We start from the raw sequence: 19,801 nt of genomic DNA, 5'->3' as shown, positions 1-19,801 counted from the left end.
ACTACCAAATCGAAATTGCTTTAGAAGATCAGGAAAAGACCACATTCACTTGTCCTTTTGGTACCTATGCCTTTCGGCGTATGCCATTTGGCCTGTGTAATGCCCCAGCCACCTTCCGCTGCATGATGAGTATCTTTAGTGATATGATCGAGAATTGTATGGAAGTATATATGGATGATTTGACAGTCTTTGGTGATTCATTTGAATCAAGCCTTCTCAATTTGGAAGGCAGTTTGTGCTTAAACGATGCAAAGAGAAAGGCTTGGTACTCAACTGGGAGAAGTGTCATTTCATGGTGCCATCTGGCATAGTCTTGGGGCATATTGTTTCACAACGAGGAATTGAGGTTGATCAATCCAAGATTGAACTCATATCAAAGCTGCCCGCCCCCAAGACTGTTAAGGATGTTCGATCCTTTCTTGGGCATGCGGATTCTATCGGAGGTTCATCCAGAATTTTTCGACGATAGCTCGACCTTTGTCGAACCTCTTGGCAAAAGACGTGGTGTTTAACTGGACACCCGAGTGTGAGGAATCCTTCCAAACACTTGTCACCAAACTCACTTCTGCCCCTATCATTCCACCACCGATTGGAACTTGCCATTCGAGATCATGTGTGATGCTAGCAATTACGCTATAGGGGACGTCCTTGGTCAACGAAGGGAAGGGAAGCCCTTCGTCGTATACTATGCAAGTAGAACTCTTAATAGTGCTCAAATGAACTATTCTACTACTGAGAAAGAGTTGCTTGCCGTAGTATTCGCACTTGACAAGTTTCGTTCCTACCTGATCGGTTCCCCTATCACGGTCTTCACCGACCACTCTGCTCTTAAGTACCTCCTTTCCAAAAAGGATGCTAAGGCACGCTTAATTAGGTGGATCCTTCTGTTACAGGAATTTGACTTGACCATCAAGGATAAGAAAGGAGTTGAAAATGTGGTAGCGGACCACCTATCTCGTTTAGAGTTTTCTGATTCCGCTGATGGCCCTGCTATCCGAGATGACTTCCCTGATGAACATCTCTACACCATCACTAAGTTACCATGGTACGCTCATATTGTTAATTACTTAGTGATTGGCGAGCTTCCTGCTTCCTGGAATGCACAGGATAAACGTAAATTTTTGGTCGAGGTCCGTAACTTTTACTGGGATGATCCATATCTTTTCAAGTACTGCCCCGACCAAATTATGAGACGTTGCATTCCAGATGATGAAATTTTTAGTGTCTTGAACTTTTGCCACAACGAAGCATGTGGTGGTCATTTTTCTATGAAAAAGACTGCTGCAAAAATCTTACAGTGTGGTCTATACTGGCCCACTTTGTTCAAAGACACTAACAATTTCTGTCGATCTTGTGAAAGGTGCCAGAAACTAGGTGCGCTATCCCGACGACACATGATGCCATTGAACCCAATGCTCGTAATAGAAATATTCGACTGTTGGGGAATTGATTTTATGGGACCGTTCCCACCTTCTTCTGGTTACCTTTACATTCTCCTCGCCATAGACTATGTCTCCAAGTGGGTTGAAGCCGTGCCATGTCGAAATGCAGATAACACAACTGTTGTAAAATTCTTAAAAGAAAATGTGTTATCTCGTTTTGGCACACCACGAGCTATCATCAGTGATCAAGGCACCCATTTCTGCAACCACTCTTTTGAGCATTTGATGCAAAAGTATGGTGTACTTCACAAGGTTGCATTGCCTTATCACCCACAGACAAATGGCCAAGCTGAGTTAGCTAATCGTGAAATTAAGCAAATTTTAGAAAAGACGGTTAACCCTGACCGCAAAGATTGGTCCTCCCGACTTCTCGATGCTCTTTGGGCCTACCGCACTGCTTACAAAACTCAGCTAGGCATGTCTCCTTACAGACTAGTCTATGGCAAGGCCTGCCATCTCCCTGTTGAACTGGAACATAAAGCATACTGGGCTGTAAAAAGCCTAAATTCTGATCTCAACGCGGCGGGCCTTAATCGTAAGCTTCAATTGTCAGAAATTGAGGAGTTGCGCAATGATGCTTATGACAACTCAAGGATCTACAAGGCTAAATTAAAAGCGGCTCATGACAAGCAGATCCTGAGAAAAAAATTTGAGCCAAATCAGCGAGTGCATCTTTATGACACTCGCCTGCATATCCACCACCGGGAAACCGAGATCCGGTGGAGTGGGCCGTATGTTGTAAAACCGTTTTCCCCCACGGTGTTGTTGAGGTCGAAGACCCAACCGATGGGAGAAAATTCAAAGTGAATGGCCAAAGGCGAAACACTACATAGAGAGGGTGCCCCAGCCTGTCGAGGATATCCTCGTGGCTCCGGTTTACCAGCCTTGAGTAGTGCTTTCCCGATCTTGTACACAGGTTTGTTCTCTTTTTCCTTTTATCTTTGTCATCTTATTTTGTTATTTGTTATCAATTTTTTTTCTTTCAGTTTTTATGTTTTTAAAGGATCAATATCGCTGCTATCCATGGTTGCTTGCTCTTCAGGTGTTCTCTTTCCCTATTCTTTTAATTTTTATATCTTTAGACATTGAGGACACTGTCTTATTTTAGTTGGGGGTGGTGAGCATATTCAAGCATGTTTCTTAATTTTTGTCATATTAATATTTTCATGGTCAAAATTTTCAAAAATTACTCATTTATTCTTGTAAAATGTTATTTTCAAGCCAATTTACTATCTTTGTTACTTAGAATTTTTCTAGAGTTATAAAATGCACATACCAAACTTTGTGGTAAGATGGGTGTTAGCACGTATTTGCTTAGAAACTTTGCCAAGTTTAAGTGTTCATATTTTTGTGAGTGACGAGATTTGAGAAAACAACTTTTGAATTTTTATTGATTCTTAGACATGGTTATCATTATTTTGGACATGGTACTAGGGTTTTGATTGGATGTTGCTTTAAGGGATAATTTCTATAGACAAATCTTATTAAGGAGCCTTTTTGTAATTATTTTCTTTATGTTCTTCAAAAAAAAAAAAAAAAAAAAAAACCAAGAGCAACATTTCCATCATTATATCCAACGTGTTGCCTCTTGTTCAAAAAAAAAAAAAAAAAAAAACAAGAAAAAAAAATTGCAAGAGCAACATTTCTATCCATTTGTCTAACATGTTGCCTCTTGTTTGAAAAAAAAAAAAAAAGTTTGTAGTATTTCATTTTTTTTTTGTTTTGGCTCCTAGAATAAATGTAAATGATGTCTATTCAAAAATCTCGAAAAGCTGGTTTGTGGTACTCTTATGGTGGTTGGTCCAAATAATTCATAACCTATCTTTGTTTCAATGTTTATTCAAATGTTTGTCCTAAATTGATCTATTCATTTCGAGTGCTCACTTTTCAATTTCCAACTCCATGAGTGAATACCTTAGCCATATATAAATATTTTCAATGACCTGTGAGGCTAATGGAGTTGAGACTTTTACTTGGTATATTATTTCGAAAGTTTTATGTGCTATGGTTTTGCGGTAAGAAGGTTTAAGTTTGGTACACACACTCACAACTCTAGATTTATTCAAGGTAATTTTTTATAGTTCTTATTGGCTTGTTCCTAATATTTTGCTTGAATAGTTGTGCCATTTTTAAAATTTTTGACCAAGAAAATATTTTATTGACATTCGTTTTGTTCGCTTGAATTGCTAGCGACTAGCAATAAGCTAGCTGGGGGTTGTGATTAAGGCTCAAATTTGTACATTTTAAGTCTTTAATTATAGGCATAAAATTAATTTAATTAATTATTTCATGATTTTAATTGTAAAGTTATTTTAAATGGAAATATTTAGTTTATAAGAAATTTATGTGCTATTTTTCAGATTTGGTGTACAAATTGATGAAATAGAAAGAAGATGACAAGCCCAATTCTTTCTCACTTTTTCATTCTTCAAATGGGCCTCAAGACTCACTAAGCCCAAATGGCCCATTGTTTCTTTTGTCTTACATGACACAAAATTGGAAGATTCTCTTACATTTTAATCTATTGTTCTGTATGAAATTAAGTAGTTGGGCTAGTTCTCTCAATTTTGTCCACTACGCCCATTTATTGAAAAATCAACCAACACACTAATGAAAGGGATTCGGCAGTGGCACACGTTCAGGAAATGACATGATCTTATTTGGAAGTGACTTACTCAGCTTTTTATGCCACTATCTCCATTGCTCTTTTCACAAATATTACAAAAATGGGATTCAAGTTACACTATAAAAGAGAGCTTAGACAACAAAGAAAGGCATCAGATTTTAGTAGTGTTATTATACCAAAATTTTATCTTTTTCTTTCCTTCTTCTTTATTTTACTTTATTAATTTTGGTGTAAAGACAATGCCTTTTCTAGGCTAATTTCTTTGGCAAGACTCAAGTGTAAGTTCATGCAATTTTTATTCTTTTAATATATTGATTCTCTTTGTTCTTCTTTTTCACATTTGTTATATTAAATTTCCCTTCTTCTTAATTGCACTTTAAATTTAATAGTAACTTTTATATAAGTTCAGTCATGCTTTTCTTATGTAAGTTAGGCTATTAATTATTAGAGTGTTTATTATATTATATGATTTTTACTGCATTCTGCCGGTGGTATTTTGTCGATTTAAATTATATAATATGATAGTATTTTTAGAAGTAGTATTAATTTAATTAAAGAACATATTTTTCTAGTGAGCTTAATCATACACATTTTCCAACTATAATTAATGGTGTAGAATTATAGTTGAGGTTAAAGAATCAATTTTATTATGAAAATATAATTGCATGTACAAAGCTTGTGTCTTCAATAATTATTTTCTGATCACTTCTCATTTTAATTACTTGTTTAATTTTGAAAAATCATTTTCTCAAATATTCTCACATCACATTCAAGATTCTTATTTTATTCTCGTAAAATTACTAACTGTCCTTTTGAGTGTATTTTTCCTCCCTGTGGATACGACATATAGCCCGTTTACTACCGCGACCGCAGTGTAACTAATTGGGCGACATCAATGCTATCAGCCACGAAATTTTGAGAGAAAAATAGAGAGAATTTTCGAAATCCTTGTGAGATGAGTAGTGCCCACACACATCAAGTGGTATCTCAATCATAGTATGGAAGACTATGGAATTTCTGCATCAAAGAAGGAGAAAAGAAGATCCAGGTTCAGATCTTGGTGATGCTCTGCTACAAAAAGGAATCAAGGGCTAGAGATCTGAACGGAAGGAGTCATATTATTCCGCTGCACCCACTGTAAGGTTTTCTAACTTTATATGTGTTTATTTTCTTTGTTTTAGAATTCATATTAGGTTGTTAATCCAACATACTTGTTAGTAAATCTAGATCCTGGTAAAATAATTTCCAACATATTTTCCCCCTAATTTCTATGTATTCTATTTTATTTGTGCTACTTTTAATTGCCTGATCACCAATTAACTGTTTATGATTTTGATGCGAGATCTGAGAAATGAGTGTCAAATATGCTATAGTAGAATAGAACTGAATTTCAATATAGGACGAGAGTACCTATATGGTTTAGATAGCTTATAGGGTTTCTGTGTTTAATGCCTGTTGCATGTTAAATTTATCACGAGAGTAGAAAGTTTACATGTAATTGAGGTTTATATATCTGAGAAGACTATAAATTACCTTAGTAAACCTGCTATTGCATAGGAATTAATATTAGGAAAATAATCATATTAAGCCATATTCAATAAAAACAATTGAAATCAACACCCTAGTTTATTAACTATCAATTTTCTTGAATCGTTGCTTCCAACTATTTTTCTTATACTTCATTATTTTTCCTATCTTTTATTTAACCAAATAGAAGTAAAAGTTTAATTTTAACGTACTTAACTACACTCCCTGTGGGATCGACCTCACTCCTCGTGAGTCTACTACTTGAAACGATACGTACACTTGCGTGTGCTAAATATTGCAACATCAGGGTGATACGTATATTTTGGGAACACGGTAGTGCAATTGAGTGGGAGCGCTAGCATAAACATGGAATCTATAGCTTCTATCTGGCGAATAGTAAGCAAAGGATGATCTCCTTCGAGCTTGACCAAACGAAAATAAATGGTGGAGATCTCATTTCACATAAGCTGAAATATCATTTATACGGGGTCAAGTGTTTTAAGGAATAAATACATAGTAGGGTGTTACGGTAATTTAATCCCTTTACTGTGTAGATCATTCATATAGAGGATAATTGATCACATTATAACAATGGATAGCTAATGATGTGTCTATATGCTGGAACATATAGAGCATTCTATATACTGAGAGTGCAATTCTAAGTTCTATGCGTGGATTCAACGAAGAATTAATAAGTTAGTGAATTTTAGTGCTAAATTCTTGATCTACTTATTGGAAGCTCGGTTATATAGACCCATGGTCCCCCCACTAGTTGAGATAATATTGCTTGTAAAACTCATGTAATTGATTTTGATTAATCAATTATAATTCACAAATTAGACTATGTCTATTTGTGAAATTTTCACTAAGTAAGGGCGAAATTGTAAAGAAAGAGTTTATAGGGGCATATTTGTTAATTATGATACTTTGTATGGTTCAATTAATAAATATGATAAATGACAATATTATTTAATAATGATTTATAGTTATTAAATAGTTAGAATTGACATTTAAATGGTTGAATTAGGAAATTGGCATTTTTGAGAAAATCAGATACAAAAGGTGTTAAAATTGTAAAATTGCAAAAAGCAAGGCCCAATCCACTAAGTGTATGGCCGGCCACCTTTGTGTGTATTTTAAGTTGATTTTTTCATTATTTTAATGCCATATAATTCAAATCTAACCCTAGTGGAATGCTATAAATAGATAGTGAAGGCTTCAGGAAAATTAGACTTTTCTTCTGAGACTTCTGAATCAGAAAAACCTGAGCCTTCTCTCTCCCTATCTTTAGCTGCCACTTCTTCTTTCTCTTCCTTTGAATTTCGAACTACCTTAGTGTATGAGTAGTGCCCACACACATCAAGTGATACCTCAATCATAGTGAGGAAGATCGTGAAGAAAGATCATCAGCAAAGGAGTTTCAGCATCAAAGATTCAGAGAAAGAGATCCAGGTTCAGATATTGATAATGCTCTGCTACAGAAAGGAATCAAGGGCTAGATATCTGAACGGAATGAGTCATATTATTCCGCTGCACCCAATGTAAGGTTTCTTAAACTTTATATGTGTTTATTTATCGTTTTAGAAAGTTCTTATTTAGGATGTTAATAAACATACTTGTGAGTAGATCTAAGATCCTGGTAAAATAAATATCCAACAGAGAGATATACCTGGTTCAGTGAAGTGAAGAGGAAGGGAACAACTGAAGTGGAGAACGGCGGCTTCACCAAGCTAGGTTTTGATTTTCCTGGTAAGTAAAACACATCATTTTCAGAGATGTTAATTTTCCTATTGTGTAAAGGTAAGAGTAACCCACGGTAAACTCAAAACCTCACTCAAAAAAATTAAAAATGCATACCAAACATAAGTTAGACTTTAGTATTCTCATTCGAAAACTATGTACCATATCATACCGCATAAAAAATACGATTTAAAATTATTTACACTGCAGTTACAGTTTGTGTTTTCGCCAAATCGTACGATGCGGTACATTTTGCGATTCCGAATTTAATAATCACAGTTCAAACTGTACCGCATTATATGTTACAAAACTATTAATTTTTAAGGAACATCTATATAAATTATTCTTATTTTTTATTTTATTTTTGTTCATTTCTTATTGTTAATCTATTGATATATATATATATGTAATTTGATTATTATATATGTTATGACGGTAAAAGTTTGATAAGATATTTTCTTTTATTAATTATTTAAGTTTTATTAGACTATTTTTTTATTTTAATATTTTATACTGATGATAGTGTAAATCGTCTAAATCGTACTGTACTATACCGTTTTTCTGTAGTGTTGTTTTCACGGTTTTATGGTCTTGCAATGCGGTTGCAATTTGAGAAATTACAAAAATCACATATGTATTTTGGTTTAAAAAAATAGTCTAAAACTGCACCACCCGCGCTGCGAACAACTTCTAGTGACAATTGGCAACTAGATATTTGGGACAAGTTTTCTAGAACGACACGAGCATGACACGACAAAATATGGCCTGGAACTGACACAACACAAAAAATTATGGGTAGGGCTGAGGCAAGCCAAACGTGTGCCTCGGGCCCCCGAACACTCAGGCCCCAAAATTATAAAAAAAAAATATTAGTATATTTTAAACTATTTTTAGATATCGTATTTTAATAAATTGACAATTTGGTTCTTAAATTTTTTAAAATACTATTTTAAACTTTGTATTTTGTAAATGATTATAATTAAGACATAAGGTCTAAACATTTTTACATATATTCTATTTGTAATATATATATATCTATATATATGGGTGCACTCTTAATGGGTATTACCCATGAATGGGTAAAATTAAAAAATTTTGAATTTTTATGCTTAATTTTTCTATCTAACTAAAAAAATCTCTCATTTTTATATCATATAGGCTGAGATTGTTCCATCGGTAAAAAAAAAAATTAAAAAAAAAAGTTTTTTAGCAAGAAAAATAAGAAAAGAAAAAGTTGAGTTTGAGTTAAATATTTTTATATGGACATATTTTTGATATAGTGTAAAAAGAGATATTTTTTTATATTTTTTTTTAATTAAGTAGTTAAATTAAGCATAAAAATTCAAATTTGTGATTTCATTATTCGTTATTAGATCAAAATTCGATGGTTTGATATTTTTAAAATTAATATTTATAGTTAAATTTGTTTAGTAACCATTCATGGGTAATACCCATTAAGAAGTGTTCCATATATATATATATTGAATGGAAGTACAAGAATTTTATTAGATAGCCAAATTCGCAATTATAAAAGACTTAAGAGTAGCAGGAATAGTATTCTTAATAAAACTACGATCAGACCAATAACACGAGTTACAAGTCAAATAGTGTGCGGCTTTGTTAGCAGATCGTTTAACATGATAAATATTAACATTATTAAAAGAAAATAATAAAAGTTTGCACTCTTGTACAAACCAAAGATAGAAGACATATCCACCCAACTATGCAAAACTTGTATAGCAATAAGATAATAATAATGTTTGAAAAATTAGAGACTTTTATCCAACACATAAATACATAATAAATAATACAACACATAAATGTATGTATCTAGTTGAATCATATGCAAATGTACGTACAACATGAAATTTGCGAAAATATCGGAATATACATATATGAAGATTATAATTATCTAATAATACTTGTTAATTTCCTAAAATAATTAATAGTCATTAGTATTTGAAGAAGAGGCACGATTTAGCCTTTAACCACTAATATAACATTAAATTTTCACATATTTAAAACCAAAAGCAGCCTCTAAAATATTAATAATAAAAATGCACCCTTGAAATATATATACACATGCACTTATGTTAGATGTGCATAAATCGATTTAATTCAATGATAACCAACTAATTTAATTATAATTGACCTTCAAATATTGAATACTCAATTGTGATCGAATCGGATTGAATATTATCTTTGAATATCCAATTGAATCGAATATTAGATGGAGTGTCCAAAAATTTAATACCTAACATTCAATTAAACTATTTAATATAGTAATTAAATTTTATATTGTTATATATAAAAAAATATATGTATATATAAAAACTAATATTAAAATTTTACTTTTTTTTAGATTGAATGAATTTAATTCAATTCAATAAATACTGGATATATATTAATATTGGATGAATCTGATTCAATACAATAAATATTAAATATATATATATATACATGAAATACATTAATTAATGGATAGAACCAATCCAATTCAACATCTGTTAGATCGATTGGATGACTAAAATTAATTAGAACAGACCGAATTGTAAAATTTAACATCTAATATATAATTGGATCGGATCCGAATATATCTTAAAACATTAGATTTGGTCAAATAAACACCCCTACCTATACATACCTATATATGTTATGTTATATTAGTTACACTATTTTGACTTATGAAAAGTCAACACACAAATCATATACATACATAATACATTAATTTAAGTATATAATACAAGACACAATATACTAGTACACTATACAACCACGTTTGTACAACTAATATATCAATTCAATTATAGTGACCAAAAACAATTAATATAATAAATCAATTCTCATGATGCAACCCTATATATAGGGGACTAATTAAAACTACAACATACTCATTAAATCTCATCACTTGCTATAACTACTCATTCATAACATTATTGTTGTTAATTACATAATTAGACTACTATATAAGCTAATAATATGAATATGAATAGAATAATGTTTAGAGTTTATATGGGCATTGCCATAATTTTTATGGGGTTAAGTGGGGAGTGTTATGGTGCTTTGAAGAATGGTTATTACAGCCTAAAATGCATGAGCACCACCACTAATAGGGAAAGCTCGGGTTCATGGACTAGAACCCGAACTGTAACATCATCAGTTGATGTCGAGCAAACTGTCAGAACTGCCATGAAACAAGCTTATAATGATGACGCTAGTATTGTTGCTGCTCTTCTTCGTATGCAGTTTCACGACTGTTTTGTTAAGGTAATCATTAATTAAATAATTAATCAATTTACATTATATGTTGATCTAATTAATTTTACTAATTAACCTAAAAGTCTGTATTATTTGAAATTAGGGTTGTGATGCTTCAATTCTAATAGATAGAAATAAAAATGGGGCAGCAACAGAGAAAAGAGCAGGTGCAAATCTAAGTGTAAGAGGTTATGAAATTATAGATGATATAAAGAACATTTTTGAGACTCAATGCCCTAATGTTGTCTCTTGTGCTGACATCATCACCATGGCTACAAGAGATGCTGTTTTCTTCTCTAGTGTAAGTAAATATATAATAATGCATGAATTTTGATGAATTAATACTTAATTATTAAATAATTTATAACATTGGATAAATTATATTTCTATTCGGTTTCGATTGGTATAAATGGTCTTCGATTTTTAAGTTATTTTTCACTTTGACCTATTTTTGATAATTTTTTTTTTTAAAAAAAATAATAGCGATCAACATCTTAGATATCTGGTCAAAAAAATTTAATAGATAGTCGAAATTTTTAGATAACTACTCGAATTTTAGATCTTGATCAAATTAGAAGGTTATTTTGTAAAAAGTTATTATTAGATTATTAATTTTAATATTATTATTATAAAGATAATATTAATTACTTTGAATATTTATTAAATATGCAGAGTGGTGAAATAGATTATGGTGTAGAAAATGGAAGATTAGATGGAAAAGAATCTAAGGCATCAAATGTTAATCTTCCTTCTACTAAAATATCAGTCTCTGACTCTATTAAGGCCTTTCAGCAAAAAGGACTTGGTGTTAATGACATGGTTTATCTTCTTGGTATAATTACTCACCTACCTTAATTAATTACTATTATTAATTGCTTAATTTTGAAGAAAGAAAATTTTATTCAATCTTTGATATTAAATCTTTACCAGAAAAGAAATCTTTGATATAAAATAAAGGTATTGTATAGGTCCGGGTATAGACAAACTAGGTTTTCCTTTTAAAGTTATATATATATATATTTTTATTTTGAAAAATTTATATATATTTTTTTTTCTAAATTATAAATAGCGTCATAAGTATTCAAAGTTTCAAGTTTGTAAGTGGTATAATAATTTCAAGCATGATAATAATATTTAATGAATCTGTATCTAAATTTACTATATATTTTTTTTTTTTGAAACACTATATTTTTAATATTAAATACATTATTATGTACGCTTATCCAACACAATCTTTGGTGTATTAATTAATACATGTATTGTTTTATGCATTTTAGGCGGTCACTCGGTGGGAGTATCAGAATGCACTTTCTTCGAAGATCGTCTATACAACTTCGGTGGTAGCAACAGAGCTGACCCGACCATGGACTCATCCTTGGTAAGCAGACTCAAGTTGCAATGCCCTCCAGGCTCCCTTAGCAGTGCTTTCTTAGATCAGACACCAAGGAGTTCTATGGTCATAGACAAGTCATTCTACAATCAACTTATAATGAAAAGAGGTGTTCTTGCAATCGACCAAAAGTTAGCCAATGATGCTCAGACCAAGAGCATCGTGTCTGCCCTAGCTAAAGGGTCGGTGGACTTTCGCCAAAAGTTTGGGGAGGCCATGGTCAAGATGGGACGAATTGGAGTCATCACTGATGCTACTAAAGGCGAGATTAGAAAATTTTGTCGAGCAACAAATTAAATTAAATAATATGATCATTATTATTAGAAATAATCCTTTGGATTGAGATTGTTGCTTTTATTTTAGTTATTTTTTATTTTATTTTTCTTTTGAATATTTTAATAATTGTGTACAAGAAATAATTACAGTTTCACTATAAGAAAATTTGAATGATTTGGCTCGATCGACCCTATTCAATTTTGATTGATATCTTAATTAAGTATGAATATAATAAATATATGCATTTGATATGAATTTTTTGTCAAATAATACCACAAAAATAATAATCAAAAGTATATATTACTATTTTTTTTTTTAACAAAGTATATATTACTATTAAATGTAATTCTTGCAGTGATAACGTATATTATTATAATTAAATTAAGTATTATAATTAATATTAAAACTAAGTTGCTGTGGTGTAGTGGTTATCACGTTAGTCTTACACACTAAAGGTCCCCAGTTCGATCCTGGGCAGCAACATATGAGGATGCAATATAATTTTTTATTATTATCTTTTTAATATTCTTATGAGCATCACATATATAAAGTTTGGGAAAAATTCTACAATTTAGTCTCTCCTAAAAGAGATATATTAATGCATTTATATTTATTTCGGTATTTGAGAAAAAAAATTTAGTTTATTTTTTTCATAACTAAGTAAACATCTCGCGCTTCGCGGCGGATATATAAAATATTTTAAATTATATATAAAAAATAAATTGTATAATTTAATTAATAATAATTACTTAATAAAATTATATTAAAATTTTAACATTACTATTAAAAAATTTGTGACATAAATACTTAAAATATTAAATTTGTTGCTAATAAATACCGGAATTCGAAAAAATAGTAGCATAAATCTTCATTTATAGTTTAATTTTTATTTCAATGAGTGTGTTAAGTTCTGAGTTCGAATTTTATTTTGTGTGTTTTTAATGTTTGAGTTTTAGTGTTTTACTGGGGTTATGTTTGAGTTTGTGTTTATGAGAACTGTTTTTTTTTTTTTATTTAGTTTTATAGATTTTGAGAACTTGAAATTTGATGTTGCTTCTATTGATTATTGAGATTGAGAGTTTAATTTTTCATACAGGAATTAAAGTTTACCTTTTCAGTTCATTGATTGAAAAATATTAGTAGAAAGTTTATGGAATGAGGATTTTGAATATATAAAAATAAAATTAAAAAATAGCATTTGAATCAAGAATCAAAGTTTATTGTTAATCTCCTTAGAAAAAAAAGTTTATTGTTAATCAGTAAAGATAATATGGCTTGAAGAAGATAGAAAAATTGATTTTTATTTCATTTAATATGTATACAATATTTTTTTCTTTTTTGAATAATATGAGTTTATTTTAATTAATTTTTGTTTTTTAAAATTATTTTTTTTAAAAGAATAATTAATTTGGCCAATACTATATTTACATGTGGCACTTTATTGATAAACTAACAAAACGATAAATTGAGTGTTAAGTTTAGAAATTTGAGTATATCAATAAGAACTACAACAATTATGACATTAACTTTATATGATTAGAATATAAAAATAATACATTATGAAAAAATTTGATTCATAATCTCACACCTATTTCTTCTTCTACATAATCTCACACTTGTTTTTTTTTTTTTTGGTTCAATTTATAATGTATGATTCATAATAATCTCACACCTGCTTTAGTATAATCATAAAAATAAGTATTTATCAATTAATAAATAATGACTTAAAAAATTGATCATATATATAATAATATTAAAATTAATAATTTGTTTATTAAAAAATAAAATTCTTTTAATAGGATAATCGAAAAGTTATATTATTAGTTATTAAGATGCTTAATATTTATACTATTAATAAATAATATCTAGAATTTTAAATTGTTCTATTAAAAAATTAATTATTAATATAAAATAAATAAGTATGGTGATATAGAAAAAAAATTAGATTATTATTATTATTATTGTTATTTGCTAAGAATTATTTAAGTGAACTGTATTCTTTCCCATAATTAATATTATTTTTCTGACTCGATTATTCAAAATTATTGTCATCGTTCTATTTCACACGATGTCATTATCGTATTGTATTTATAGTCGATCGTCAAATTATTGTCTCCAATAAGTTTATTCAATACATAAAATAATGAGTTATAATTACATAATTTATACATAATTATTTAAAATATTTAGTTATAAGAAATAGATCTAAAAATATTGAGAAATTTATTTTAAAAAAAAAATAAAAAAACTCACTATCTAATGTTGAATGATCTATAAATCGATTGAAAACTCATTATACAATATTTGTAATTATATTCTCTACTCAATTATATATTGTAATTATTTTTTTTATTATTGATTATTATAAATTATATCGTCAGAGTTAGGATTTTTTTTCTTCACTTTTTTACATTTTTTTAAAAAAATATTGTTGAGACTTTATTAGACTTAGTTTGATAAATTTATTAATTATTTTGTTAATTAATTTTTAATTGGCATTATGGACTTAATTATTAAAAAATGAAAAAAATTGATTAAGTAATTGAAAAAACTATTATAGTTTTATTAATTATAATTATAAGGATGAATTAATTTATTAAGGGCTCGTTTGGAACGCCGTATTAGGTCGTATTGTATTGTATTTTATTATATTGAATTGGATTATATATCATATTTTTATATAATACTATGTTAAACTTTAATTTATACTAAAATATTATATATTTAGGTGTCCATAAAAGTTAATACCACATATAGTTTTACATAAAAATATTGCATAAAATACAATTCAATATAATATAATACAATACAATACGACCTAATACGGCGTTCCAAACAAGCCCTAATACTATTATAGATATTATATGTACATATAGGGTAGGTCATTATATTAGATTTTAGTTTATTTTTATTTTTTCAAAAAAATATGGTTCTGAAAAATGATTTAAAAATTAGAAAAAAAAATACAATTTTTGGTTTAATGTTATATTTATATATAATGAATAGATAAAATAGATTTTAGAAACATTATTTAAATAATACCAATATTATTTATTATTTTTTTTCTATTCTGTCAATAAAATAGGATAGAGTTTGAAATTTAAAAAATTAATTTATGCAGTCACTTTTAACTAATTTTTTCATGTGTATATATAAATTATTTTTGAGTAACAATTATATTATATAAATTTTTATCGTAGCTTTCTTGAGAAAAAGATATTTTTTTATAGTTAGTTATTAAATTAGATTTTTTATTTCGTTTTAAATTAAATATAGATTTTTTTTATTAGTTACTTATTTTTAGAAAACTAATATATATATTTATATATACTAGATGAAAGTTACGTGGTAAGCCACGTAAATATTAGTTTTATTTAAGTTCTAGTAGTTTTTGTTTAAGAATTCGATAACTAATTGTAAATTATTTTTTTAAACGATTTGTTTTATAAAAGTAAACTTGTTAAGAATGCCATAATTGTGTATATAAACTTATGATTGAAATTGGTCTCGTGTTCTACGATTAGGATGTTACGATTGAGCATTTGATTTTTGAATCAAAATTGTTTGGGTGGCTAGATCGTGCTACTTTGAAATCTGATGGTCTTTTTTATTGTTATGGCATAAACTAATCTTATAAAATTAAATTAAAAGAGTATCTAAATGTTACTTTTTTATATTATTATTTAATCAACTATAACCCTAAAGGAGAGAGAAAATGTCTCTTTTATACATCATAATGATTCAAATATATTTATACAATAATCCCAATTACAAAATTTAGGCTGAATGTATCTAACACATTCAGATCTTTTTCTGGTTATTCATGGCTGAAAACTGACACTCAGAGTTAAGCAGAGATGGCCACTTTCCTAATGTGGTTACATTTTGCTCAAGAACAAATGAATTTTGATATACAACAGTACAAACTTGCACAAAGAAGGAGTACAAGAATCCAAGCAAAATATATGTGAAACTCAATCTTTATCCCCTTGCATCAAATTATGTAAATTTTTCTCAAAATGATTTGGGGCATTCATTTGGTAGAGGCAAATCTAAGTTTTCTACAGTCCTGAATGTTCTAGGCACCATTGTATCAGCATTAAGAGTTCTCTCTAAATCATCACACTCGTGCTGTAAAATACAAGCTTGCCAACCTGAAGCATCTATTTTGATAAGATTGCCATAAATCCATGAACACTGCAAAACAACCCAAAATATGAGCAAAATATGAACAAAATATTTTTTATAATTACAAAAAATTGTTTTTATATATACAGAAAGTAATTTTATTATTTGAAACAATACTCAAATGTAAATAGTATCTTTACATAGTCATATCAATGACAATATCATCAATACATAGTTGAATAATAAAGACAGCATATTTCTAAGATTATAAATTTCATATTCCTAGTCTTATGGAAGAGAAGAATAGCAATACATTTGGATATGCTTCCCCTCTAACGATTTTTTTTGTGCCCAGTGTATCTGCTATTTCATCTCCATCATTTAGTCCAGGCTAGCTCTCCATCATTATTTAACTATAGTTATAATTCATAAACCAAATTTAAATGTCCAATTCTGCAAACAATAAAAATTAAGAAACAATAAAAATTAAGAGTAAGGATATAAAACTTGTACCAATATTTTTATAATTTTCGTTGACTATAAATGATTGCTTCTCTACAGCATCTTATAGCCATCTTAAATTTTGTTAAGAAAGAGTGTTAAGAAAACTAAGACAGCTGCCAAGCAAGCTTTTCAAACAAATGTATATGTCATTGCAAATTAGTATAGCTAAAGCAATGGTAGACATACCTGGTTATTGTCACTACCACCTTGTTTGTCAACTATAATAAGGCAACATTGATGAAAATAGAGAAATACATAAACTTCCCAAGGGAAAAAAAGCTCTCAGCTCCGTAAAAGAAAAAGAGAGAATTAATTAAATAAAACATATTACAATGACGAAAAATAGTGTTATCTCTATTATGGTGTTTGACGTTAACATTTGAATCAATGATTGCATAATTTAGTCTCGTCAAAAAAAAAAAAAATGATTGCATAATTTAGATTCTCATCCCGATGTCCAAAATGATCAATCTAAGATTTAACAGTCTTCTATATCTTCATCAAATATAAATAAATAAATAAAATGTATAGCAAGATTGTCTCCATTATTTTGAGACTCCAGCAACCTATTTTGATTTTTATTTGTAATTTTCATTTGTTCTCCTTTCTCAAATGAATTATCAAAGAAAATAAGTCTGTTTTTCTCAATTATTAACTTTTAATAATTGTTAATAATTTATTAAAAGTCATCACAATTCATGTAATCCACAATCCATCATTCACAAGAATTACAGCCAAAATGTTCTTAGGCACTCAAGTCTGGCAAATGGCTTAATTAAAATCGTGGCAATCTTCTTGATCAGAGACCCAATTCACCAACCACACGACACCCACCCTATAATCTTCAATTTCACAAGAACTTCCAATACACCCTAAAATAATTTTAGACACTATTAGCCAATAAAATCAAACATATAATGAATGAAATAAACCTAGAAAAAATCAACCAAATTCACCTTAATTTTAAAAGGCAGAGATGTGAAGGGTCTACTGTAAGCATGCTATTTTCTCTAACTGGTTTTTTTTTAGGGAAAACATACCATAAACTTGAAAACAAAGATTATCTTATAATTGATTTGAGAAATCAATTGTACAAAATTAAACTTCATTTTTCCTACATACGTACGAGAATCTTAACTCATTTGTATATTAACTGAAATTTCTAGAAATGAAAAATAACAAAATACCTGAAGCCAATGAATCGACGAAGTGGGGTTGGGCAGAGGACCCAAGTTGAGCAGAAGAAGATTTGATGATTTAGGGCTTTTGTGTGAATTTGACAAAGGAACAATATCTTAGGCGAAGAACCAAACTGGGGCAGCGATCTTAGGTGATTGGAGTTGATTGCTAATCTCGATTGGGAGTGGGATGCTGGCCATTTTCTTGTGGAGGCTTCAGAATCATTGGAATGAGTCAATTGGGAGTGGCATTAGGATCGCTGATATTGATATACGAAGAACCAAAAAGAAATCTTGGAGGTTGACCATCTCTATATATACCTGTATTTGACCATTTTAGAAAAAATCAACACAACTCCGTCCAAAAACTTGATCTCATCGCGTGCCTCACCGATCGTCAACTTCATCTGTAAATTGAAAGAAAAAAACAGTTCAACGTAAGATTTAAAAGCAAAACTCACCAAATAGAAAAAATTTTGCCAGTAATTATTCTCTGCATAAAATTAAGCACAAAACATTAACATTAATATTTCTATAGAAACATACAAAAGTGCCTAAAATTTACCAGACTATATATACTCATTCTTTGAGCTCCAAAGATTTTAAACAAAAATGACAACTTTTCACTAATGAATGAAAGAAAAAATATAACAGTTATACCAATTTACTATTCTTGATTAGCATATAAAAAGTACTCTTTTCTCAACCAAAGTGAAATTTGAAATGAACAAACCGCAAAGGGTCCCTAACTTACCTACCTCCATTAATGGGCACTAATAATGTGAGATTACCAACATAAAAAGCAAAAATAAAATCCTAATATTCATTTCATTTCATTTATCAAACAACTAAATAATAACCATTAAATTCTTCACATCTTACCCAATTTCCACATATTTGTTATAAATACCAGATTTCACATACACCACAACTCTCTTATTCCCATTGTCGCCGAGCTTAGCAGTCGCCGCAACACCCTCCAAGATAGTCTTATAGTTACCGAACATCTCAAACGACAACTTCGTCATCAGAGAATTGATCAAAAAGCTTGGTAATATCGAAAATTCTAGCAAGCTCTCACCCCATTCCAAGGAATCCCTACATTGCCAGAAATAGAAGTTTTAACACGTAGTGTTACAGTATACCTCAATGAAAGAGAAGCCAAATTTTTATGCTTTGGGAGTAGAAGCTTTAATGGCAGAACGACCCAATTGGGTTTGAACAATATGAAAAATAAAACATGCATATAACTATACATATACATAAAAAAAAAAATATAAATATAATACTTACCAGATGATTGGCAAAGAGAGTCAACCACTGATGGTTACGATTCAGGAATATACAAAGATTTTTAAAGCTTTATGCAATTCAAGCCTTGTTCTTGAATTGGAGGCTTGTTATAATATCGTTGAAGAAAGAGAAGGTAAGAGTAGGGTTTTTTTGTATTTGGTTTAAAAGAGTTTAGGGTTAGATGAGACTTTTAACCTTGTCACGATGAGACTTTTTGCCTTATTATTCAAATCTTGATGGTTCTGCTTTAACCTACTCTCGAATAATTAGCATCAAATATCAAATGGGAATTTTTCTCATAAACCAAGAATTCAGTTATATAGGCACACTTTATATAGAATAGATATGTAAAAGCAATAAAATCGTATAACAATATTATTTATCTAAAGATTTGATTTGAGTTATCAAATAGATAGATAGTGATGTTTTTCCTTTTGAA

The 19,801-nt window shown here is 29.5% G+C and overlaps 1 protein-coding gene, 1 long non-coding RNA gene and 1 other non-coding gene across 5 annotated transcripts; 2 read left to right on the top strand and 1 right to left on the bottom strand.

The window, feature by feature from the left end:
* The first annotated feature begins 10,200 nt into the window (after nucleotides 1-10,200).
* On the top strand, nucleotides 10,201-12,441 carry LOC115720844 (peroxidase 60-like). The gene is made up of 4 exons (XM_030650031.2): nucleotides 10,201-10,602; nucleotides 10,697-10,894; nucleotides 11,266-11,425; nucleotides 11,871-12,441. Exons 1-4 carry the CDS (start codon nucleotides 10,315-10,317, stop codon nucleotides 12,278-12,280), a joined length of 1,056 nt encoding a protein of 351 aa, XP_030505891.2. The 5' UTR covers nucleotides 10,201-10,314; the 3' UTR covers nucleotides 12,281-12,441.
* A 228-nt stretch (nucleotides 12,442-12,669) lies between these two features.
* Nucleotides 12,670-12,742, top strand: TRNAV-UAC (transfer RNA valine (anticodon UAC)). Its single transcript has one exon. It is a non-coding gene; the product is annotated as a tRNA-Val (tRNA).
* A 3,222-nt stretch (nucleotides 12,743-15,964) lies between these two features.
* Nucleotides 15,965-19,579, bottom strand: LOC115720845 (uncharacterized). 3 transcript variants are annotated; one of them, XR_009686165.1, is made up of 5 exons: nucleotides 19,363-19,579; nucleotides 18,952-19,167; nucleotides 17,078-18,476; nucleotides 16,701-16,840; nucleotides 15,965-16,456 (listed from the first exon to the last, which is right to left on the bottom strand). It is a non-coding gene; the product is annotated as an uncharacterized LOC115720845 (long non-coding RNA). The 3 variants fall into 3 exon arrangements; XR_009686163.1 differs by having other exon boundaries at nucleotides 16,701-17,763; nucleotides 18,079-18,476; nucleotides 19,363-19,578; XR_009686164.1 differs by having other exon boundaries at nucleotides 16,701-18,476.
* Nucleotides 19,580-19,801: the final 222 nt, after the last annotated feature.

The sequence above is a fragment of the Cannabis sativa genome, chromosome 2 (assembly GCF_029168945.1).
Source record: "Cannabis sativa cultivar Pink pepper isolate KNU-18-1 chromosome 2, ASM2916894v1, whole genome shotgun sequence".
Taxonomy (NCBI): domain Eukaryota; kingdom Viridiplantae; phylum Streptophyta; class Magnoliopsida; order Rosales; family Cannabaceae; genus Cannabis; species Cannabis sativa.
This window is presented reverse-complemented; position numbering and strand designations above follow the sequence as displayed.